Below are 26,235 nucleotides of genomic sequence, written 5' to 3'. Positions count from 1 at the left end.
GTTCATTTGACATAATACCCAAACAGTGGCATTCTCTCCCATATCCCCTCTTGCCGTCACTTCAGGATCAACACACACAAGCCCCCTCCTCCATCTATATGTGTTGTTGCCTCTTGTGATGCAAGGAGATCAGTTCATCTCTGCTGGGACCCGCTCATGTTGACGTACCATGAGGGTTTAAACAACTGGCTGAGATTGGCAGCTCTCATTTTCTGGAGCAGGGGCACATCTGCTTTCTTGCTTGTTCAGATGTGTTTATATGATTTGCGGTTGGCGGGGGATTGATGTTGCTTTTTTTGTTGTAATCCTTTTCCACATTGTTATGACACAAGACAATGTGAATTTTGCAAACACTCAATTTCAGCACAGAGCACATGAATGGCATGTTTGTTTGGGCTTATCTTATTTTCTCCCTACATACCCCATGTATCATTTAAACACTATAACAGCTGCTGATCTCATGGGCAACAGTGTTCAAAGATCACAAGCTCAACCTGTCCTCCTCTTGATTCTTTTATTCATTAGTTTTTTTTTTCTTTATTCAGAAGAGCAGATATTTCATGTACCTTTAGGAAGCTTCACTGCTTCCAACACGTTCTGGGGTTTTACACCCTGTGCGTAGTTTTCTTTCATTCTAAAGCATCAATGCTCTTTGCAACTTTCAACTCTGTAATCCTCTATCAAATAGCCCAGTAATCCTGGCTGCCTCTTACATGGCATAATGCATGATCATTTGGGCTGCTCCTCATATTCCCTCATTTCACTTCAGCGCATTAACAGCTTGCAACATTGAAAAGTGTTTGTGTTTTTGTGCGTGTGTGTGTGTGAGACAGTTTTGACCTAAAATTTGGGTCTGGTTCCTCAATCTTTGCAGCTGATGTTGCGTGACAAAGCAGCACATCTCACATTTGTGGAAAAACATTTTGCGCCTTTAATCTGACTGAGTTCAGGAGGTAGGGTTTAATTTGTTAATAATAAAAATAGTTTTACTCTGCATCACCATAACCATGTGACATCTGACAGCCAGTGCTGCAGAAAGTTTGATGCCAGTCACACATATCTTCCGTCCAAACTAGATCAGGGCAGATGGACTTTTGGTTTTTCGCCAATGAGTCAATATTGTACAAAGATGAACAAGTTGGTCCTTGGATTAGAGAGGGTAATCTGCAAATTTCATGTTTTATGTAACTTTGAAATAATGTGCATGTTTGGCTCATGTCGCCACAAATACCCAGCTAGTGGCTCAGTGTAACTTCATAATTGGTAGTGCTCACATCGACATGACAGCTCAGGAGAGCAAAGGAGGCTTGTGTCTGGATAATTTATTACATATCTGCAGAACATCTGGTTAGGTCTCATTAAAATCAATGACAAATTGAATATAGTGGCATGATAAAAACCTCCCTCATACATCATTCCAACTCCTGCTGTTATACATTATACATTATATTATTATACATTAAGACTCTTAATCAGTGTTTGGATATACTGCTTTGTTCACATTGCTCTAAATTTTACAATATCTAATCACCACTGGCTATTTTCCTCTGCTCTACTTTTTATACAATAGAGAGTCTGAGAGTAATGTCACTCGAATCTTTCTCAAGGCCACAAAAGTTTAAGTTTTAGTCTCTGTGCGTTTGTGTGAGGATTTCAGAACAAACCTCTCATCTGTGGTCCGAGCAGCTTCTTCTTTATCTCCAGAAGGGGGCAGTACAGTATACTTACAGGCTCATTAAGGAGGTGTTGGTCTTGAGATAATGCCAACAGAGCTGTTTTCCCCCCTCTCTGTGTTTACTAGTGCCCTGAAGGCAACACTATACTGATCCGTTTGTCCTGGGTTGTTTGTCCTGGTGTAATCCTGGACAGCTGTAGCTTTTCTTGACCAGATGCACCATGCTGTGCCACCACCAACACAGAACCGCAGAAGTTTCTTAAGGAATTTAGGAAATTGTGTAGCTGTTATTGTCAGCAGTCAAACTACCTTTTGATCTCAAATCTGATGATGGAAAGCACATTTACAATGTGTACAATTTTATACTGTGCTTTAACTATACTGTACCTAACAGCTGTAGTTACTTTGTGTAAAAATTGTGCAAAAAAATGTCATCAGTCCACAAAAGATGGTGCTCTGTTTTAGAGTAATAAATCAGTTATGTATCAATTAGTACTCTACATACAGTAATGATTTGTACGTTGTCTTGCTTGTAAAGGAGTATTTTCATAGTGTGGCATTGCTACTTGAGTAGAATGAGCTAAAAAGTTCCTCCACTGTTGAAATTACAAACAATGTTTTTTATTGGTACAGTAGTAAAATCAACACAGATCCTTTGACAGTAACTGTATTATGAGAAAAAAAGACACCAATTGAAACAGATACTTCACCACACATAGAGCAGTAAACAAGTGAGAGAGAGACATATTGTGACTGCTGTGAAACACAACTCTAAATGGTGCTTTACACCTGCGCAGTAGGATTAAACGTCTTCCTAACGTGATCGCTTTGCTTCCCTTCTCTCGGGCTGATCTCTTTAGTACAGTTCAAGTGTCATGAAATCCCTTGTAAGGAGCTTGGTTGGATCCCAAATAAACAGTCTCGCTTGTTGAGATCTGAATGACTTCATTCCCGACAAGGGATCCAGGTTGAAGACCTTTAAGCCACTAGTGTGTCAACAAATGGTTCAAAGGGTGGGTTAGGGTTATGTGTTATAAAATGTCACGCGAACCAGAGAAAATATAGACACAGGATCCTTCAACATATGAAAACGACATTATCAATATACAAGGAATTGAAGCTGTTAACTGGTTTTAGTGGATTTAAACCTTTTGAAAACACACGCACACGCACGCACACACACACACTCATGCACACTCATGCACACACAGAGCACTATTAATGCTTGAGTTCATTCCCGACTTTGGAAACAGCAGTCGACAAAACAATCTCACCACAAGGTCCATTTAGTGACTATCCTGGAGCTTTTGATCATCAGTGTGATCTTCATCGGTTGGTAACTGACCGGCTATACATTTCCATGGCAACCCGGGCAGACCTGATCAAAGCAGCTCCAGCACAGCCACTAAATACCACTAATGATGTTTCAGCATCCTCTTCTGCTCCAGCCTCATCTTGAGCTCTGAGACAAGTGCTTTGTTCACAGTGTCCTGTCTGGTGATCGCCGGCTTCTTTTTAGGTTTGGCTGCCACTGTTGCTGAGACGGTGGGAATGGCCCGCTGCCTGTCCCTCGGGATGTAAGGGGGTGCTGGAGGGGGCAGACATGGGGCGTTGGGTGGCGGCGGCGGCGGGGGCCACTGTCTAACAACATTGCTGACACTGCAGACACAGCCGACATTGTCGACATGGTCAACATGGTCGACATTATTGACATTGTTGACATTGTTGACGTTGTTGTTGTAGTTGATATTCTCCACAATGACCTCGGGCTCTCGCTCTTCCTCTTCAACTCTGAATTTCTCTCCGGGGGTTTCCGGGGTTTTTAAGGGGTTTTTGAAGTGCCAGGGCCAGGCGTTTTGGTTTCGAGGTCGCCTCCTTACACGGCGGTTTGGCAGGATCCGGTTGGACTTTTTGTTGCGCAAGAATGTTGCAGTAGAGATGATGACCGTGACTATGACCATGAGACTAATACCACCAGCAAGCATGCCTAGGATTTGCAAAGGCTTGTTTCTACTCTGCATTAAAAATGATCCCAAAGGCCCCCCTTTGAGTTGGGTCTGTAAAAGAGCACAGGGAGAATTCACATCCATGGGACTGAAGTCATAGTCTGTCACACAAAGATTAACTTGTAATACTGTCCCGTGCATGTACTGTAATACTGCATCTATTCACCGTTTGGCCAGAGATACTATGAAGTGCAAAATGTGCAAAATATGTAAAACTACTATATAAATGAGTGCGAATATACTGCCATAATACTGTCTGCAGAAAGATATCTTCACAAACATGTTTTGCAAATTAAACTATATTTTAATTTGCTGTATTAATATTGTGTCAAGACAAGATCAGAGAGGTTAACTGGGAAACCCATGACTGAAACTGAAAAAATGAAAAGCTCAAACGTAATCATTTTGGTTGCCATAATATAAAAAAACCTAGACAGAAGAAAGCATGGGAAAGTGCTGAGAGGATAGTTTATATTGTGCTCCTGTACTCTTTTACAGACACAGCCTTGTTCTACTGTGAAATCCTTTTAAATAAAATTGCTACAACTTCTTGGTACCACAGAGTAAAAACAATAGAAACGCTGTGCTGATTATCTCAAGGCAAGCTTCAGTTATGGCATAGGCCTTCTTATAATCTTTCTGATCTTGCCCTGAGATTGAACACGGGACTTTTTCACAGAGTTCCAGTATATAAGAGTTGATATGAAGATTGTCAGTGAAATGGCGAAGGTGACAATGGTCAAACAAATCCCAAACACGGCCCCTGGACGTTTCCTTAGGCCCAAGAAGTATGAGAAAAATCTGGATTTGACCTGAAAACATGACATTTGCATTTGTTGAAATTTTGAAAATCAAAACATGCATATTTTGATGTTTTTTTTATGATTTGCACGACCTAATTTTCATTTGTGACTAAACATCTTTAACTGCTGCCAAAGCAAACAGCTGGTGTAACTGGGCAGTGCATTGGTAGAACAAGACACACATAGTTTGAACTATACTGTAGAATTTTTTGTATAAATTCAAAATACAAACGACAAATGAAAATTAGGTGGTGCAAATAATAAAATAAAAAACTATAGAGCTAGAACTAGAATGACATCCAAGCAGCTACAAAAATGATGCTGATGAACTCATGGTTGAAACCTTGAACACTATTTTTCATAAACCTGCATTTTAAGACTTTGAAAAATGTAATGTTTTGTGGTAACTTACAGCTTCAGTGATGTCGATCTTGACAACAGCGGTGGTGCTGAAGGACGGCTGGCCTCGGTCTCTGGCCTGCACCACCAGAGACCAGGTGAAGTCCCTCTGCTTGGTGATGTTCTGGATGATGGCCATGGACTTGATGTAGGACTTGAGCATGATCTCCCCGGTGTCAGAGTTGATGTCGAAGATGTTGTTGTCTGGCTCTGCTTTCATGATGGCGTACTCGATGACATTGTTGGGTATCTCTGCATCTTCATCTTTAGCCTGTGTGCAAACAGATGCATTTGATTACCATCAGAGCTTGTCATAAGTTTCAGTTCCACTTCTCCTGATGTAGTAAAGCACAAGGAAGTGTATTAACCTCGATTTTCACTGGTGCTCCGATCACCATGGTCTTCTCCAGGAAGTTATCATTGAAAGCAGGTGGGTGGTCGTTCAGGTCCAGCACAGTCACAAAGACCTCAGCCAGGCTGTACTTCCCCTCTGAGTCCTCCGCCTTCACATAGAAGTTATATTTGGATCTCACCTCAGCATCCAGGCTCGCCCATGGCTGGGTGTAGATGATCCCAGATGCAGACTGAATCAGAAACCTTTAAATAGAGGAGGAAATGTGTTTGAGACTTACATGAATGCAATACGCAGGCTTGGTTTTCCACAAAGTCTCATTATACGGATGTAATATTTTATACTGATTATGATTATTGTGTGTAAACCATTATTTTGTTTTTTTAAGTGGGTTAAGGTGGCTTGAACATACCAGGCGACTTAATTCAAATAAACTATTTTAAGATTGATGTGTTAACATACAGCTGGGAATTAGATGGTGTCACCGACTGACTCTCTTACCCTGCATGACTTTGTCACAGTGCAAAGGTACAGAAGCAAAGACTAGTCTATTTTCTCCTCCAATCCCATTATAAGATTAGTGAAGACAGAGGATGAGCAGGCAAAGATCAGGACTGCACAGCACTGTGTACTCTGAAGTACAGGATGTAGTAAAAGATGTAAAAAAAAAAAAAAAAAAAATCTGTACAGATGCAGAGCAAAGAAATTCAACCATGTATTCCTTCTGTCTGGGGGGTAATCTGAGGTGAAACAGTTTCAAAATGGTGCAGACCAAACAAGTCTCCACTAAGCTAAAAGTGTTCTAAATCTCTCCCCACTGCTTATTTTGGAAATCCTTCTCCTGGAAACCATGTGGCACCACATATCTCCACTAAATCATTCCTAAAATCTCTACCGAGGGGTCCAAAAATACTCCACCCACATTTCATCATACAAAGAAAGTGGTTTTTATTGAAAATGGCCCGAAGAGATTAAACATGACCTTACAAACATACACTTGTTGAACACCAGTATTGATTCATGTTTCGTATTGTTTGCCCCTCTAAGGCACCCATGCAGAAATGTGATCAAGAAGCACAACAACAATTACAGTATTGATTGCCACAGTGTTGGGATGTGTGGCACTAACTTTGTAGCTACCAAATGCAGGTGATCTTTAGGACTCTCGGTAATGATATGAAGGTATGCAGTGTGTGTTATTACTGAGAAAGAACAGCAACCACTGAGCTTTTTTTTCTCTGAGGTTTGACTTCTAGTAGAAATGTAATAAAAATCGAGCTGAGAGAAAATGCCAGCAAATCCTCTGAGGGACTACAGCGCTTAGGTGCAATAAACAGAAACCAAGTTCTCATATGAAAAAAGTCTGCTGTCATATTTCTGTACAAATCTCAGGCAGGAATGTTTTTGCTGTGGATGGTTGTGTACAGTTAAAATGCCACATTCGATCCCAGATCACATTTCTTTGTCATTCAGTTCAGCTATTTTCCTGAGAAGAGGGTGAGTTTAATGAAGAGTGCAGCCTGTTTTTTTGTTGTTGTTGTTGTTTTTCCCCCCACTGAGTATCAACCGCTAATAATGTTGTGTAAGCATTTGTGATGTTTTCATTTTCATTTGCCGGACGTCATCATCAGATTTTGTCCGCCATCCTGCCAGGAACGCAGAGGGGGCAACACAAAAGCAGACTGACGGTTTGATACGGATCAAACATGCCTTAATTTGATCAAGATAATGTTGTTCAAACACATCATGGGGATCATGAGGATGTGAGGAGGCTTTGAAGGGGGCTGAGTAACCTCCTGCTTCTTTCAAACAACAACCTCGTGAACCTCAGTTGCGTTTTTCATACTCACATCTCGGCTCCTGATCCATAGATGGAGTACTTCACTTCACCCCAAGGTCCGGAGTCTGGGTCTGTCGCCTGTTGAGAAAACAGGAAAAAACAGATTAAGAGGGGAGGAAAAAAAACATGTGGTGTTATGAGTTTGGTTGTAGCACTTCCATAAATTGGGTCAGTTCGACACCACTTTAGTGAGGGTAATCTGAAATTTCACTTTAAGGATTTTAGTACAACATGTGGCTCAGAAAAGATAAGTCATATGCACTGTCCAAGTCCTGGCAATAATTTGGGTTCAAGTTAGGCAAGTGACCAATATTATATGTTCTTCTTTTTTCTTTTACAAACGTCAACACGATGACGTTCTGTTTGTTCATATTTGTCTTAACCCGAATAAGCAGCTGAGTGAACTGTCTGCCACCGTGGGCTCAGTAAACTGAATGAATCTGGGCTGGATTGGAACATGATGTTACAGAGGTCAAGCTATAAAAAGACTGATTTTTTGATGTCATAGAAACATCATCATGGGCATCAGCTAATCTGTCTGTCGCTGCAGGGATGCCTGTTCGCTGTCTCCGTGTGTCCAAGGTCACTTGTTGGCTGTTCTTTTATCTGATTGAAATTGCCTGGGATCAAGGCAACGAGCCTCTGTGTCGTTCACGCAAGGGCAGGATTTATTAGTGAGCCTCCCCCGTTGCTTTGAGCCTCTGCAGGGCTGATATGCGCTGACAAGGGCGAATCCTTTTTAAACTAAATGGCCCTAAAAAACCCAACATGTCCTTAGTGTTCATGTTATTTCTGTAATGCAGCTGCATGTGCTACTAAGCATTAGAAAAAAAAATCGGGGAATTTGGTGTTACACAACTAAATGAAAGTGATAGCCATCTGGCAGCTTACCTCGCCTAGCTTTTATCTACATGTTTTCACATATTATCCCAACCCCCAGTGCCCAAAAACACATCTACATTTAGGGAATTAATGGCCCTCTTTGGTATTTTGTTAAAATCAGCATTCCTCTTTAGCTCAGAATGACGTACGTTGGTGATGGCATGTATTTTTAGATGAGGATGAAGACTCGCTCACCGTGACTGACACCACATTGGAGCCACCGGGTGAATTTTCTGGTATCCTGGCGATATAGTAATCTGAGGAGAATTTGGGAGCGTTGTCATTGGTGTCCAGGAGGTGGATGACGATGTCTGCCGTGGCGCTGAACCTCTCCGGTGTGTCAATCTCAACTGCAAGTAGCTAAAGAGGAGAATGATTGGAAATATATAAATGAAATCGAGCGCTATATGCTTTTAGGTGCATTTCTCTTTACTGGGGCTGCACCCTTCATGTAATGGCCTAACCTTATATGTGAGAAAATGGTGTTTCTCATAGTCCATGGCAGCCGAGTCTTCTACTAAGATTGTAACTTGCGCCTCATTCAGCACAGTCTGAGGGACGACTCGCAGCATCCTTCCTGGTCCAATCAGTCTCAGGTTGAATTTAGCATTTGCACCCTGCAAGAACACAACACACATTAACACACAATTGCAAACATCTCATTAATAAAAATGACATGTTATGTTACACATGCATGTAGCTATTTATAGTAATCTGCATTTGCTGCAAAGCTATGGCAAACAAGCAGACATTTAATATAATCCATGCAGAATATAGTGCATTCAATCAATATAAAAGCTTTGCCTTTTCTATATTACAGTAATGTAAGAGCAATCAATAGGATATCAGTAGCAGTGATTTAAGGCGTAATGTCAGTGGACAAAGAGAAAGCTCACTCTGATGTTGTAACAGTATTATCAGAGAAAACATTTGGTGAACATCAGCCATTTGGACAAGGCTCGTACAAGGAGCTGCACACACACACAGACACAGACACGGGCACACGGACTTGCATAAGCTGACAAATGGCATAGTTAGGAAGCACCTTTTAATTTGTGTTGGCTTACTCTCAAGTTCATGTAATTTTAAAAGGATTGTCTGTGATAATGGAGGGCTTAAAACCATTTCAGACAGAGAACACAGACACCAGCCCGCGCACATTGTTGTGGTACAGTGCATGATGATTAAATAAGTTTCTTATTAGATAACAACGTAATTTGTTGTTACGTAATAACTGTAACTCTCTCGCGGCTAGCACAGTCAGCTTTCAGAGGCAACAACATTATGTCAGTGCTGAAAGATGATATTCGCTCAGTAAAACATTGCTGAAAACAATATTTTTAAATGAGTCAGTGTCAGCGCAAAACAAAACAAAACATAACATAACAGACGGCAATATTCTCTCTACCTGATCTGAGTCGTTTACAGTGATTTTCAGCCCCCGCAGTATCTCTCCCTCCGGTGGGTGCTCATACATGGTCATCTCAAACATGTTCTGAGGGCCGTTCTCCCCGTAGAAAGTAGGTGGGTTATTGTTCAGGTCCACCACACGGATCACCACAGTGGTCACCCCATAGTCCATCAATCTGCCCTCAGGACTTACTTCTGAAGCCTGGAGAGATATAATTATGCACATGTGTCACTTGTGTAGTCAGTGTACATGAGCCTGTGTATTTATCCAATCTGAGGTTTGATTTTCAGGTTATTTGACCACCACCAGTAGGTTTTTCTTTTCTTGGTAAAATACTAAAATTCAAATCAACGAATCAATCAATGATCACAAAAGGATTTACATGTTTAAAAGCAAGCACATACGCACACACACATGCACACACTCTCACTCACACACACACACACACACACACACACACACACACACACACACACACACACACACACAGAAATAACATGATCTTATCTAATGGCATACAACTTACCCTGACTTTAATGTTAAAGATCTCTCTCTTCAGATACATTGGGAAAGTCAGCAGGGTGATGCAGCCACTTGTTTTATTGATGTTAAAAACACCGTCATCACCTGCGGAGACAGATGAACACTCATATTTTTTAGATAAATTTTTTCCTTTTTCTTCATTCTAGCCTTCTGAAGTTGGAAATACTTACCATCATCAAAGGAATAAACGACTGGATTTGGATTTCCCACATCACCATCTTTGGCGACAGCAGTGAATATTTCAGATCCCTGGGGGGGGAAAAAGCTGTGAAATCAATATGTTGACTGATAAACTGTTGTAATCATTTTGCAAACACCCTCAACAAAAACAGAGCATGCATTTTACGTAACTAAATGTTGAGTCATGTTTGGAGCCGGTGTTGGAGCTATAGTCACACCACGCAGTAATCTACTCTGCACCTTCACTGACTCTTCAAAGGCACATTAAAATGTCAGCGTCCTAATTATTCCCTTTCGGATGAAAGTTAGAAGGTCTAATCTTCCCTCTGTGATGTGCTACTGCAGTGACATTTTGACACTGAGAAGATAACGTGCCTTTCAAAAGCTGTGTGAGAAAGAAAGAGGGAAGCAGCACTGGCATTACTCTGAAATGCCAGCAATTAGAGCTGTGTGATGTGATACATGTGATATGTTGGATCTTTAATTTCATTTAAATGAGTTGCATTCAGTATATTACAGTAAGTTAACATGCTCATGCTACATTCAGTCTGATGTTCAATGAAATGCCTGCGTGAATGTTTTGGAATACAAAAGACATTACAATAAATTAAATGTACAACAAGATGGAAAGTGTGTGATGAATTGTTTTTATTTGTAACTCCTATGATTTTCAGTGGGAAAAAAAATCATAATCATAGAAATCCTAAAATCATAGTGACTGGTATACGTTTTCATACTCACTGGCACTGAGATTTCATAAACGTAGCCAAAATAGGGCGTCCCAATAAAAGATGGTGGAGTGTCTTGTGCATCGATCACATTGATGGTCAGCGTAGAAGAGGAGGACAGAAACTGCTCCTTGCCATTAAAATTACCACCACCATCCTGAAACAATACAAATATACGGTTAAAGCGTTAGCATAAAGATTAATTTCATCAAGGACAGAGAAGGGGAGCTTTGCTATATTTAAGTTTATAAATTTAGTTTTTATCAATACAAATTAAGGGTTATGTAATGAAACATTTGCAAAGCTGTTTTTTTAAAGTTATCAAACCTAGCATGTACAGTATGCTAGGTTTGCTAGCACTCTTCTTCCTCCTCTCCGTCTTTTCTTGGCACACTGCCATAGGAACGATATCGCCACTAAGTCACTGTTTTCTGGAGGGTGAAACTGGCCACAAGAATATTGTGTCACAGTATACAGTCGTGGGCCAGCCCTGTCTCCTAGACATCACATCTGTATACAGTACAACCAGCAGCAAAACCCTTACAGGCTACTGATGAAGTAAAAGAGGATGTACACTATTGCAGGACAGAGACACTGAGTGCTGATGTCTTCATTACCTTTGCAATGACAGTGACAAAGTGTGTCTTAGTTTTCTCATAGTCCAACATCTCTCCGGACTTGATGCGAAGGACTCCACTATGTCTGTCAATGGCAAACAAAGGGGACTGGCCATTCTGTAACAGTGAGGGAAAAAAGGATTTTAAAAGCACACACACACACACACACACACACACACATAGAGGGAGAGAGAGAGTAAGGTCACATGAATGAAATCCTGTCGCTGAAACCCCATAAACCCCATTTACAACCACTCACGTGAGATATCATGAAAAGTGGTCAGATGGCTGCATAAAAACACTCAGTAGCCTCTTGAATTAGGCCACATCCTGTATAAAGTCTATCTCTTTGTCCATCTGGATGTAAAGAACCCATATGGTCAAGGACGGGGCAGGCAGGTGCTGCGTCCAGATGTACACTGCCTCACTCGTCACTGTCACTCATCAGGCCAGCTGTTCTTTGGTCCTAATAGTCCAAAGTGCAAACTAACATTCCCTGCCACCTGCTGCCAAAGCTGCCCTCTAAGCCTCCAGTACCTGACACAAATGTAATTGTGATTTAATCCCCGTCATCACAACCACACCACCGTTTTCAGTCACATGCATAAAAACATACAAAATAAGGTTAACCTCCTTATCAGTACATCTGTACATCAGATGCACATTAACATTGTAAGTGGCTAGTTCAAGTTAGCAGCTAGGCTTCTATGTAAATAAAATGTCTTGATTTGTGATGTGTGATCAAGTGATACTGTACCTGAAGGTAGTAGGTGACTGAGCCTCCTGAGCCTGTGTCCCTGTCCACTGCTTCAACCTTGAAGATACTGCTGCCAGATGTGGTGGTCTAAAATGTACACCACAGAAAACAATTCAGATTGGTGCAGGGTTGATACGAAGTATGATGAAAGTAACGCATCATTTTTTACAGTAACATAATTGTTACAGAACAATTTCACTTCCCTAGATAGTTTGTGTAGTTAATGGTCAATCCCTCTGTGTTATAGTGGAGAGCTATGAATTAGAGGACTTTCTGTTAGATTACTGCTGGGGTCAGTTATCTGCCCTACTTTCTCTCTGAGGAACATGCCAAGGCCATGGTCCCTCTTAGGTCCACCTTTCTAGTATAAGAATCTGAGCTTAGAATTGAGGTGGCGTCACGCACTCATGTTGTGTTGATGACTTTTCTGTTCTCCTCGATCAAGCCTAAATAAACTCCTTCAGCATAAGCCATCCAGGACTCCAGGTACTGGAGTCATCCAGGTACTTCTTCTTCTTCACCGGCATCACCACAAATTCCTCCCTAACAATAATGTCTTACATATTATGTGGAGAAGCTGATTCTGTAAACATTTATAGCACACATGATTAACTTACTTCCACTACATCAATGATTGCAGGCATGTTTTTGAAGTCGGGCTTTTCATCATTTGTATCCATTACAAATATTGTGACTCTTTCCACAACCTGGAAGAAGAAAGAGGAAGAAGAAGACTTGAAACACTTGAAACATGTTAAAGTTAAATAATTATATTCAGGATGGCACTGAGACATGTCACATATTGGACTGGATGTTGATACCTTGCTTTGCCCATCTGTGATGCTGACGAGAACATCAATAGAATCTTGTTTCTTAACAAAAACAAACATGAAACAAGTTAATATGGAGTCCTACATGATAAAAAATAATATGGCAGAAGATAATGTCAATATTTATGAGTTTATGTATTGTCAAATTAATCACTTTGTGCTGTTGGGTTTACCTCTCTGTCCAACTTTTCCACCAGTGTGATGTTTCCAGATACAGGGTCGACCCTGAAGTACTCTTTGGACCCTGGATCAAAGGAGAGGCCATACCTCACCTCGTGGCCCTCAGGGTCTGTGCCGTTGAGACAATAGATCTGTGTGCCTAAAGGGAGACATGCAATAATTTAGTCACCTTTACTTGGTTCATGTTAACACAAACAAGCTATGACATAGAACTGATGCAAGATGTAGAGGGACATCTGCGCCACATTCACAGCCAGCAAACTGTCCCTCATATCACACAGGTGGCGCCGGCAGATGAGCACGTTAGTGTGAGTTCGTACATGCCACACAACATCTGTTCATTTATCAAAGTCTATTTAACATGGCGGACTCTCAGATATTGGCAGCCCTAACACACCATTTTGTTGATTGGTTGTTCCACTAGCCCATTAGCTGTTTACACTAAATGTCCTGCGTGTCAGAGGTCGAGCTCACCGACAGGCGTGTCCTCTGACAGGCTGAATAGTGCCAGGTTCCCATTGTGGCTGTATGGTCCGTTGTCGTAGAAGTAGGGGGCAAAGTCTGCTTGTGCTGAGGACAGAGATGTGGGGATTACATGCTTGAAAGGTTATGTAATTCACTTTAAAGGGAGACCATGTAAATTCAAAAAGAGTTAATAACACATTGAAAAAGAATTTATAAATTATGAAACAGCCCTAATCAGTTCAGTACACAGAGTATTTTGCTTTAATGGCTTCACTTTTGGCATTTGTTTGCTAACGTTAGCAATCAAGCTAACGCTTGCTTGAACTGAAGCACTTTTCTGACTTAATGCCTCTTCCTTGCTTGATGCAATACAGTATTTATTAGCATTCACCATCATTTAGTGATTGGTGCCATCAATGGTCACTGTCAATTAAGTCACGTAGTTGGACTTTAAATACTGGAATGACATAAACCGAGCTCTACACTCTGCACTTGCGCCACCGATTTCTCGGTCACTTTGACTGGGATTACAGGGGCGTTACGTCAACCTCCTAAGATACCTGTTCCATACATAGAACTGAGATCTCTGAAGACAAAAAAAGGCAGTTTTTATTCACTATATCAAGTTTATATTACCTTTGAAACCAACTTCATACTATATCGAATATATCAGTTTGTAGGAAAGGCATGCAGTGTCCATAGTCACATTTGTATAAAAAAAAGCAAATGATCAAAAAGCAAAGGATGTAAATGAATTGAAAACACAAACGAAAGAATAATTTACAGTTACAGCATCTATACCCAGAGTCTAGTCTAGTGTGTTTGAACATCTTCCACTATCTGATCCTAGGAACATGAGTCTACTACAAGCAAAGAAATAAAGATGTGAAACTTACCAAAGCAGGCTTGAAAAAACACAAAAAGCTGTGGCAAATGTATAATATTTACATTCTTCATCCTAAAGAATAAAGTCGTTAAACCGCACCATGAAGACGGCTTCGTCGAGAGTCCTGCACATGAGATGCAGTTCTTAAGGTGTTAGCGGGAGACTGGAGAAGGCTAAAGGCATATGCTCACGTGATAATCCAATCACACATGTTAAGAGTTACTTTCAGTCCAACTGGGCTTCTTTAGTCACATCAAAACATAAGAGATGGCTGCATTCACAGGGCAGACAAAGCACGGATACATTGCAACTTTGCAGATGATGCACAGGTATATTTTCCACTTGTAAGAATATGCAATTTTCTGGTAATGTTATGTTCATGGAAGAGATGCTTGTATTTTAAGGTAAGATGGATATTGTGTCCAAATATCATGACTTTACTCGTCAGGTAGTGCTCAGTGCTAATGCACTAGCTGTCTGATAAAATATTGTATTTGCAATAAATTAGAAAAGATTGCATTGGAAACTTTGGCAAAAAATGTGTTTTTATCAACTGCAATCTCAGATTTCGTAACATTGTGCTTGTGTTAACATTTGCATGTGTTGTTGTATTAAATCTACATTGAGCTGTAAACAAAACAAAGTGTGTTACTGTCCACTAAGTGCTGTGACAAACTCTGTCATGGAGAAAATTGTGGGATTAAAATGATGCAGAATCTGTATCGTGATACATTTTATACAGTACCATCTGCTATGCACTAGCTGACAACCAGCTGTTGCATTAGGAAAAAGAAGAAGAGAAAACACTCCACTATTTACTCAATTAATACAATAATCATAAAACCAGGGATGATAGCTACAGATGAAACCAGTGAATGATCTGATGAGATTATAGATCCTGTTAGGATGCTCTGGTTAAATTTATGAAGTGGACCGATGATAATGATGGTAATGATGGCTGGTGTTAAATCTGAATTAAATGACAAAGACAGATGACATTTTTACCATATCAAAATGTGTGAAAATTGTTTTATATGCAATTGTTATTTGTTGTTGGGATTGTTATTGGTTTGTCACTTCCTTTCTTTATTTCCAGGTTCATTGTGTTCTCCTTAATTAAAAACCATACTGATTAACTTAATGCCTTTCTGGTAGTTTTTGAAGAGTATTTTGGGCACTGAAGCTGGCTAATCTTCTTGTCTGGTCTTATTTACCACCCAGGGGTAAAGTCCTGTAAGCAAATGTTATATAAAATGAACCCAGCAATCCTTTATTTAGGCATGATCACCAGCCCATTGATTACTTACTGAATCTCCTCAGGTCTTTTATTTATTTATTTATTTATTTATTTTATTTTATATTAAGATATTTACTTCAATTCAGATAAAAAGAGATGGGATCCAAATCAAAGTGATAGAGTTCCCAGCATTATTTATTTTACTTCTGATGATTATGGTATATTGACCTGTGGGACCTGGTCACTGTAAAAAATAAAACAATTGAAGATGTGATATTTTGTCGTTCACTGTAGGTCAATGGTACAGACAAAACAACTGTGTGATGCACATGCACGCCATTAAAACATGTTGCATGCAAGAGGATTTACACACACAAGAATAAACCTTTTATGGTCCATTCTCATACAGAAATTAAATCTACTTCATAATCTGAGTGGTACTGGTTGAATGTACAGGACATACAGTAGCATGACCTCAGTGTATGCTTGGTGCAGATACAGTAGTTCAAGTTTTACTGTCTACAAACTGCAAAGTGCCACATTGTTAGAGGAAGGAAAAAGGTGATTACCACCAGCATGCAATTTTTTTTTAGGAACATCAGTGTATACGATCGACCTCTGGCCTGCAGGAACAGTGAGACCTGTTTAGCTGGAGCCGCAGTATCCAGACAGTAGTATTCAAAGGCACATGGTTGGTTTTTGTTTTTTCATATGATGGTCCAACAATAAACAATGGTCCAACAATAAATCCCCTAAAAAAAAATATCACCTGTCAGGTTACTTATGGATGTTGGTGGTCAAGGCCTTGGTTCCAGGTTTAATTCTCATGGTACTGGCAGATGGCAGGCCTAAAGATTAACCCACTGTGCTCTAATCCCTCCTCATCTTGTAATGCATGGGACCTGTCTGTGCCACAGGGGCTCCATCAGACATAGATGTAAAAAACAATTAGCAACACACAATCTTGCTACAAGTAGCCACAGAGTGGACATGCCGCATATTGCGTGCAACATTACGCTGGTTCACAAACAGATGACCTTCATGGTTTTTATCCTCTGTCATGATGAACGGGACTTTTGTTTATAACGTTTAAAAACCTGCACATATGTGTTAGTGCCTGCTCTCAACAATAAAAATCTCTCACTGTACGTGCAAGTGTCTTTTCAGATGATCACTGTGAAAAATCATACTGGCGATAGCTCACTGCTCATCTAGTCATCTTCTTAGTTTCTAATCCCGTGCCTTCAATCACAGTGGCACATGCTGACCTCTTTGTTCCTGTCGGGGATGGAGCTATTAGGCTGCCCACAGGGAAATTTCAGATGCTCATCACTTCAACTCACTGTTAACTGTTACATGTGCATCACTTGATTTGGATTGTTGTTATCAATAGTAAAGACCAGCCATTAAATAAACTCAGTATAACCTCAAATACCTTTATAAGACATGACTCAGGTCATGTTGCTCATTGACTACATTGGCCACTTCAGTCATATTCTTACTTTTAAAAAAAGGATGTATTGCTCTTTAAAGCTTTGGCATCCACATGAAAAAGACAAGAGTCAAGGAATCAAGAGCAGCAGAGGATAAAAAGATTAGAAAATATGTCTTCCTTCCTCTGCTGTGTTATGAGAAATCCATAAGAAAAGAGCAGAGGGCATCTTTCGCTATGACCAAAACACATTAAGAAGTTTTGCTACAGTATCAACCAGCTTGACCTCTTAGATCAGCTGGCACCAGTCTGTTGATTACTTTGAGAATTAAATCCAAACATGGACGAACCTGTTTATAGTCACTGTGTAGTAAATATCTTGAATATACATATAAGAAACTAGTGTCAAACCACAGCAAGGCCTAAAGTTTAAAGTCCCGCAGTCATCTTTAGATCTACATTACAAATGTCATTTTTCACCCAACTATATTTCGTGATTTGGCTTTCATTTTTCTAAATTTTTGACTCTAATGCTCTATGGAAAGTATTTTTACTGTAAGCTGGAGTTGCATAACCTCCCTGTCCATGCTAAGCACATGTCTAATTCAGACTCTCAAGTGAATGATTAAAAATAAAATAAGTGTTATGGACCGCTAAAGCAATGACAAAAAAAAAGTAGTTTAATTTAAGCGAAAACAACAAGAGTGGTAAATGTATTTAAAATGAAGAGTCACAACTTAAAATTGCATGTATGAGAAAATGTTTCCCTCTGCAACATTAGGGTTTACTATGTATGATTACATTATTTGGTTGAAGTTTAGAGCACGTTTCTGGACGTTTATCAAGAGGGGATGTCAAAACAGAGAGCTGCAAGTAGAACTAGTTTGGCTCTCATCCTCTCATCCGGCACCAAAACGTGAGATCCCATAAATATACAAATGAACATGTGGACTTGAGTGTTGATCTCTGAGACATCAAGAACATTTTGGATTACAAGAATCCCAATACTCAAAATGCACCTATCATATCTATGTGTGTGTGTGTGTGCGTTTGAAACTTATACATATTTGTTTGAATTGTGTATGTGGAATTCTCTGTTTAAATTGTGTGTTTGGGGAGGTAAAAATAAAATCCTGCCTTGGTAAATCCTTTATGGAAAAAAAAACATTACAAGAGAAATTCCTGTGCATACTTGGAAAAATTTGATTTGCCAGTTCAAAAATAGAAATGAAAAATTGCATAATTTATTGCCCACAGTGCTTGTCTCAATACCAGATCATTCTGTCTGTTAGAGCACCTGTTTTCAAGACGCCCAATTCAGCTTTACCGTTTTGGATTATTATTGATAATCTCTAGTGCGGTTTGCTAAGGGCAGAGGTTCGCTTTTAGTCCTGGTCCACTCTAAAACTAGGTCACTCCTTTAATCTCTCCATGTAGTATACTGTAGGTTAACAGCCTTTCATTTTCATAAACCTCTGAGAGTGCTTGCAGAGAACACAGAGTCATGAATCATACAAAATCCCAAAAGATATGACACGCTACTTCAGCAGGACTCATCATGGACTTTTCTAAAATGGTCACGAGCAGGAATCAAAGGAGGTGTACAGATGATTTATGAACCTGGTTGCTCTTGTATAATGGGCAAGGATAGACAGTAACAAAGTACTTTTATTTCCCTGTACTTAAGTAGCCTGCATTTTCTGCGTCTCCACCACATACTTCAGTTTTTTCATGCACTGATCAATTTTGAGAGATATCCAAAATCCCCTCTGTAAAGACTTCTGACTCTAATATGTCAACTAAATAAAACAAGAATTTTGAAAGGGGCTTTAGTGCATATTTCATTAGATATTGCCTAATTGACATATTTAAACATAAAATCTGACAAAACTGTAATACAAAAAATATTTGTCTTAATGCAAATGATAAACTTGGGAAGTTTCATGGTGATACTTTGAAGCAGAGCTTTTTAGTTTGTGGAATTTATTCTATTTTATTTTGAAAAGGAGAAAAAACAATCACAGCTTGCTGCATTTGCATTTTTGAGCAGCTCAATTTTAAAGTTAAACTGTTTGATAAAAACTTAACAGAGATTTGTTTATCTTTAGTTTGGTTAAATGCTTACCATGTTTAACGCAACTGTCTGCAAAAGATGGACATGAGAACAATAATGGCTGCTTTTGTTGTTTCAATTGTCTTTTGTGGCCATTTCAGCTGCTGATCCTATAAGCATTCACTTCTGCAGGCTCTACATTCAACCAGTGTTTAAATATATCCATTGATTACAAAGTAATCTCAAAATATAGCCTACTGATGAAAACAATGCTATAGGCCTACACTGAAACTCTCCCAACACACGTGGTGGACTGAACTACAGTACCTTTCACTTAAAGTAGGCCTACTGCAAAGGTTCATTTAACAGAATTCACAATATATTTTACATTTAAAGTGTATTAAAAGTGGAAAATCAGTTAGACTTGCATCCAATTTATTCGGTTGCTGAATGTCATATTAAACAGGTAGGTCTACAGGGCTTGGTGAAGGCTGTTCATGTCAGTTCCCCTCTGATACTGCTCCATAACCCTCACTATACTGTATTTTCTTTCACACTGCTGCCCCCAAGTGGTCAGAAACAGGTGGTGGACAATATTAGTAAAATAATAAATAGGCTAAATGAAGATAAAAAAAAGAACGCATGTTCGACATATTTAAGATTTAAAAATAACATATTATCAAAATACAGAAATGTCTTCCTATGTGGATGATGAAGAAAACCAACAGAATTGACCAGAATCAACTACAGCTACATATAGATAAATATACTTTAAATGCTCTGCTTTCCTCCTGCAGTCAGATTCTGTTTCAACATTGTGTGTGTGTGTGTGTGTGTGTGTGTGTGTGTTATTTTTCCTTTCTTCTCTTTTTTTTTGGGAGAGATCACGTGACCTTGCCTACAGGATGTCCCACGCAGGGGGAGCGGTGACGTGAAGGGTGAGCAGCACAGTCAGCTTGCTTGTGCAGCGTGGTCCCGCACATGAGAAAAGTTAGAGGAAAAGTTGTGGAAGCAATTATATTGGAAACACAGATTTAAATCTCCGGGCAAATTGCGTCTATATCGGTTGCAGGCAAATTCTTTAATTAGCCTATATATGTTATACTATTATTATACTAATATTGTTCACTCTAATTTAAAAGAATACATTTATTGGCTACATTTAAAAGGAGAATAAAGATATTTATCGTTCGCCCTCCGGTTTTAAAGCCGATGTTTCTCCAAGTCGTCCGTGTCTTCGCGCTGCCTCTCATTCATCCGGCGGAGGAGACAAGCCCGCGTCCGTGGATACAATGAAGCAGTGTGTCCTTGTCCGAGACAATGCAGCAAGATGCTACGAGGGGACCGGGGACTGCTTCTCGCCACATCAGGGATATTTCAGGCTCGATTGCAGGGAGAAACCAGCTAAAGGTTTGTCAACATCTAAACACACATCTAATTTTCTTGTGGCAGGAAATGACACAGAGCTGGAAAGAAAGACACATAATTACCTATAGAGCCACCGGTGCACGGTGACGCTTGTAAACATCAAGCTGCTGTGCGCGTTTTACGCTATAAATGATGAATAATGATAAAGTCCACCACCCCCTCTATTAAAACCATACGTGAGATGTGTACGTTTGCTCTTGCGATGCAGGATGTGTGTGGTTTGTAGGCTATTCCACCATTAACAGCACTTCTCCTATAGCCTAACCTATGTGAGTTGCTCGTAAAACCCTTTTTTTTTTTTTTTTTTCCCCCAGATTTTATGTTGTGGGCATGAAAGCATCACCCTCTAATCTCAAAACACCAGAGATTAATATCATGCAGAAGTAACCATTAGTGTTAGGCTAATTCATTCAGGTTTACTAGTGGTGGTGGTGGTGGGGGGGATGTTGGAAATTCAACTGAATTGAGAGCCCCCTCCCCCCAAATGACTGCTATATTATTACATGGCCACCACACACACACACACACACACACATACATAGAGGGGGTTAGTTTTTTTTAAAAGGATGACATCCAAAGTAAAATCAGTAGATCACTTGGAAATGATAAACAGCACCTATAAATTATAGCAGTTTTGTATGTTTGCCCATAAGACTTAATTGTTTACACGAACACCCCTGAATGAACAGAGGAGCTTTCAGGGGGGAATTCAGCTTTCAGCGTCTCCATGAGATGCTGGTGCTTCAAGGCTTTGAAGGCAGCCATTAATGTAATTTGTAGTGAGATGATAAACAGAGTGATGTGTGTTTCTGCTTGAGCAGATAGTCAGATTTGCCAAACGCTCCAGTGACTCTTGAATATGTAAAAGTCCTCAGCTCAACGTGCTTCAGCCTGACAGTTTGACGGCTGTGGCGTATTAAGCTCAGATAATTGGATGATATTTACTTACAGAGCACACAATCATTTCACAACGGCTTGAAAACTATCATGTCTCTCTTTTTCTCTTAATGATATGCTTTGTAGAAATCTTTCACTCTTTTGACAGGTCCAAATGACATACGTGTGTCTGTGTGTCTAGGTGTGTGTGTGTGTTTCAGTAGTCTATGGCAGTCTATGGATAATTTATTCAGAATTTAGAAATATGCTGTATTCAGGGATTTCAAAAATAAAGTCCTTCACAAGGGCAGTGTGTCCCGAGTGTGGGCTTGGTCAAGTCTTACTCACTGATCTGCCTCAGCATTTATGAGTTCAGGGTTGCCTGAATAGCCCTTACACATGGAACTGTAATTCAATACTCCCAGTGGATGGGAAAGACACTACTACAGTTGATGACGCAAGATTGGATATTTACACTACCATGCTCTGACTTGTCCTATGTTCTTTGTCATGAATTTACTTGTAAGTCGTTACAATTAAGCAACACATTGGCCTCCATGCAGTTAAAACTGTGGATGGGACTGTTCAAACCACACAGTAGTGAAGTCAAAATTGGCCTTACCCCATGACTCAGTGCCATGTGGCATTGCTCCAGTGTGTTTGCCGGTACTGAGAACCACAACTGTTTACATGAACTCTTCCTCTCCCACCCTCTCTCTGTCACATCTGTCTTCTCCTCCACCCCCGATCTCATCCCAGGTTTTTTTTTTCTCTGGTTGCAAGAAACTAGACAAACAAGTCTTTTGAAGCTATGTGCCAGATGATAATTGTTTGAGTATTAAAATGAATGTACCTGTTATTACATGTTGTTACAGATCAACTGAATTTTGGGTAGTGTGAGAAAAGAGCTGAAACCTAGTAGGCTACACATACAGTATACCATAGGAAATCCACTCTTGTCATCATAGCCTGCTTTGTGTTTACCCATCTTCTTATCTATAAAAAGTATTCTTAAGATGTGAGCCAAATGCAGTGTGCACATCCATCATCATACCAAGTCTAGTTTTTGTGTTCAGTGTCATCCAAGAGTCATCCTGAACGTTGCATAAAATCATGTTATGTTTGCATGATACACTTGTTTGTTTTTTTTAACCCTTTTAATTAATGTAGTCCTACCTTTCTTATTTCAGAATGAAGCTTTAGCCTCTGCATGACGAGCTATGACCAGCACACAGACTAGACTCTAGACGCCCAAGAAGCTACAAAGCCAGGACCCAAGAATGAGGACCAAATATGCAATCATCTTCATCTGTATCGTCGCCCTGGTCATCATCGAGAAGGAAAGCAATATCCTGTCAAGGTAATAGCATGAAATGCAGTAAAGCACAAGCGATTTTACATTAGCTTTGTTTGGAGTCAAAGCCTACATAACCGTGTAGGCTTTTGGAAAAGAAACACGTGTACAGATTTACATACACACTGTGTCTTAGCATCAACTTCTGCTTTTCTATCATCATTTTGTACCTATATTTTATTTCTATTTTACACTTAATTACTCTAAAAAATAATCTGGATTGTGAGCTATTTTTTTTTACACCAGGGGGTCTCAATCTGTCTCTTTTTTCATACGACAGCACTGAGTTTACTTTGAAATCTCACCAACTGCTCGATATCCTTTAAAAATGATCAAGATTGAGATGGGATGAGATGGGAAACAAAGCCAGCCAGCACCTGGTTATCTTAGGTTAGCATAATAGCAGGGGGACTAGCAAACCTTGCTCTGCACAAAACTAACACATTTGTGTTTATTGGTCAGCTCACTAGTTATACTGTATCTTTATTGATTAAGGTGTAAAAAGAGAATTTAAAAACTGAAAAGCTGTGGTTTCATGGAGTGCGGAGCAGTTTTTGTGAGCAGTTGGTTTTGCTCTTTCCCATTTCCGGTCTTCACACTAGGACAAGTTAAGATAATCAACTCAAACATAGAGCGGGTCAGCTACATGCAAAAAATGAGTTCTGCGTTAACGCTACTTTATCTGTTGTTTATTGCAATTTCTCTTCAGGGTCTCTGATAAGCTGATCCAGAGGCAGACTCCTCAGCAGACCCCACAGACTCCGCTGAACTACAGCAACACGACACAAAATGGCTCCCTGTCGGTCCTCAAAATGCTGCTTTCTAAACTCACCGGTACCAAAGGGAATTACTCAAATCTCTCAGAGGAGCAGGAGGAGGATGAACTGGATGACCTGGGGACGTACAGCTTCAGCGGTGGCCGTAAGCACATATTACTCCTGGCCACCACACGAACAGGTTCCTCATTTGTGGGGGAGTTTTTCAACCAGCACGGGGACAACATGTTTTACCTGTTCGAACCTTTGTGGCATGTTGAACGCATGCTGGCCACAGAGGCAAACAATGGGACAGTGTTGTCGGGAATCTACCGGGATGTACTCCAGGGGCTCTTCCTGTGCGACTTCACTCCCCTCGAGAAGTTCATCTCTCCCACGCCACAGGACCACGTCACTGCGGCTCTTTTCCGCAGAGAGTCTAGTTTATCGCTCTGTGAAGACCCCGTCTGCAGTCCTGTGGTTAAAGATGTTTTTGAAAGGTATTGCACTTCTCACATACAGTGATACAGTTACAAAAAGGGATGGGCTGCTGGCACTTGTAGTAAGTTTTCTTGGCATGACATCCCTGATCCCATAGGATTCTGTTATCTCAATCTTATATCTTATATTCTGATTAATTCAACTTAACTTCTATCTTTTTCCTTCTGTTGAATCTGCTCTGTTTACGTAGTATGATACCCATGCACTTAAGCCTATGCTTCTCGTTGCAGAGCTATAGCACATTAAAAATGCTTCTTCTTTACAATTGGGAATGATGTAGTTGCTGCAGTAATCTAATATTAAAAGTTTAAATAAGTGTCTCTGAAGTAGTTTAATGATATAATTATAAAGCATAGGCAAACAAGACATTTGAAGACATTTATGAAACTGTGATGTGCATTTTCCTCCATTTGAGGTATTTCATTACAAAAATTGTCATCAATTAATCCAGAAAATGAGCAGCAGATTGAATGATAATGAAAATTATTGTCAGTTGTAGCCCAAGGCAACAACATTAAAAACTTTGTCGTTATTCCAAAGAACCTATTTCTTCATCTGTGATTCAGCCAGAGAGTTTCGTGCCCATGCAAGCTTTTGAAGTCTTCTCAGTGCTGAGGAAATGAACTCAACATTTATCTCTGTAAGATCTGTAACAACTCCTCTTTCTTTTGAAAAACGTTTATCATCTTAAAAAAAATGCATTTCTCTTGTCCTAGGCATCACTGTAAGACTCGCCGCTGTGGGCCGCTGAACTTGACCCTTGCATCAGAATCTTGCCTCTCCAAGCAGCACCATGCCATTAAGACGGTTCGAGTGCGCCAGCTGGAGACACTGCAGCCTTTGGTGGAAGACCCTCGCCTGGATGTCAGGGTGATCCAGCTAGTCCGAGATCCACGGGCCATTTTAGCATCTCGGATGGTGGCTTTTTCTTCAAAGTACAAGACGTGGAAGACCTGGGCGCAGGACGGCCAGGTGCCTGAAGATGACGAGGAGGTGAAGAGGCTCAAAGGAAACTGTGACCAAATTAGGATGTCTGCAGAGGTGGGACTGAGCCGACCTCGCTGGCTGAGGAGCCGCTACATGTTAGTGCGTTATGAGGATATTGCCCGCTACCCTATGCAGAAGGCAGAGGACATGTACAAGTTCACAGGGATACCCTTCAGTCCCCAAGCTAGGACGTGGATTCTTAGTAACACCCAGACCACACAGGGAGCAAGTGGGATTTACTCCACCCAGAGGAACTCATCAGAGCAGGCAGAGAAGTGGAGGTTTAGCATTCCCTTTACACTGGCTCAGGTAGTGCAGAGAGTGTGTGGACCCACCATGAAGCTGTTTGGGTACAAGTTTGTTGATGATGAAAAGACACTAACCAATAAATCCATCAGTTTGCTTGAGGAAAGAGGGTTTAATTAGTTTCAAGCTCACAAATGTAGCTGTGAGTGTGCAGAGCTCTGCATGTGACAGATGGAAGCCGTCAGAAGCCATTATTGCACACACCAAAACTAGTAAACAAAGGTGCCATAAAAGACACACAATGTTTTATTGTTGGCAGCATTTGGGCATTACATACAGTAATATTCATACTCACCAATGATGTGCCTCATTGTAACAATGACGAGCCACTTGATAAAGAAAAGTATTTATTTGCATATCGTGTTCTCAAGAGCCTGGTACTTAAGCTTTATGTCATGCTCTGTGTTTCATTTATATGAAATACGCATAGATGTCAAGCGCAACAGATTGCCTGAGATTATTATGTAAGATTTTATTGATAGTTGATTATGTTTAGATTTTCAGGGATAAACTACAGTGAAAGTGATGTGTATGTGTTTTGTTTGTGTGTGTATGGAGGCAGGAGTGTCTCTGCTCATGTGGTTAAAGACACTAACGCTTAATTCTGCCTAATTCAACCTGGTTTGTGTTTTAATAGATCTGGATTAGACTAAGTGACTAATATGATCACTTTAGATTATGCCTGATGTGTGATGATAGGGCTTTACCTAACCGTCTCAGGTAAAATGAATGTTGAATTGCGTTTTACAGTG

At 40.2% G+C, this 26,235-nt stretch overlaps 2 protein-coding genes across 4 annotated transcripts; one reads left to right on the top strand and one right to left on the bottom strand.

Annotated features, from left to right (window-relative positions):
• Positions 1 to 2,982: 2,982 nt before the first annotated feature.
• cdhr1a (cadherin-related family member 1a) lies at positions 2,983 to 14,765 on the bottom strand. Of its 3 annotated transcripts, XM_085799985.1 has the most exons (18): positions 14,565 to 14,765; positions 13,678 to 13,773; positions 13,197 to 13,342; positions 13,015 to 13,065; positions 12,811 to 12,900; positions 12,194 to 12,280; positions 11,437 to 11,553; positions 10,833 to 10,976; positions 10,082 to 10,160; positions 9,895 to 9,995; positions 9,366 to 9,569; positions 8,422 to 8,574; positions 8,153 to 8,317; positions 7,086 to 7,153; positions 5,252 to 5,480; positions 4,897 to 5,154; positions 3,379 to 3,732; positions 2,984 to 3,312 (listed from the first exon to the last, which is right to left on the bottom strand). In XM_085799985.1, the coding sequence occupies exons 1-18, from the start codon at positions 14,623 to 14,625 to the stop codon at positions 3,091 to 3,093; spliced, it is 2,625 nt and encodes an 874-aa protein (XP_085656111.1). In that variant the 5' UTR covers positions 14,626 to 14,765; the 3' UTR covers positions 2,984 to 3,090. The 3 variants fall into 3 exon arrangements, with proteins under 3 accessions (XP_085656113.1, XP_085656111.1, XP_085656112.1); XM_085799987.1 differs by having other exon boundaries at positions 2,983 to 3,732; positions 14,565 to 14,704; XM_085799986.1 differs by lacking the exons at positions 2,984 to 3,312; positions 3,379 to 3,732 and adding an exon at positions 4,108 to 4,493.
• A 5,428-nt stretch (positions 14,766 to 20,193) lies between these two features.
• On the top strand, positions 20,194 to 26,009 carry chst3a (carbohydrate (chondroitin 6) sulfotransferase 3a). Its single transcript, XM_085799983.1, has 4 exons — positions 20,194 to 20,686; positions 22,771 to 22,940; positions 23,644 to 24,189; positions 24,907 to 26,009. Exons 2-4 carry the CDS (start codon positions 22,861 to 22,863, stop codon positions 25,601 to 25,603), a joined length of 1,323 nt encoding a protein of 440 aa, XP_085656109.1. The 5' UTR covers positions 20,194 to 20,686; positions 22,771 to 22,860; the 3' UTR covers positions 25,604 to 26,009.
• The last annotated feature ends 226 nt before the right edge of the window (positions 26,010 to 26,235 follow it).

The sequence above is a fragment of the Trachurus japonicus genome, chromosome 15 (assembly GCF_045865225.1).
Source record: "Trachurus japonicus isolate A0001 chromosome 15, Traja_1.0".
In the NCBI taxonomy this organism is placed as follows: domain Eukaryota; kingdom Metazoa; phylum Chordata; class Actinopteri; order Carangiformes; family Carangidae; genus Trachurus; species Trachurus japonicus.
Note: the sequence above shows the minus strand (reverse complement) of the source record. Positions and strands in the feature narration are given on the sequence as shown.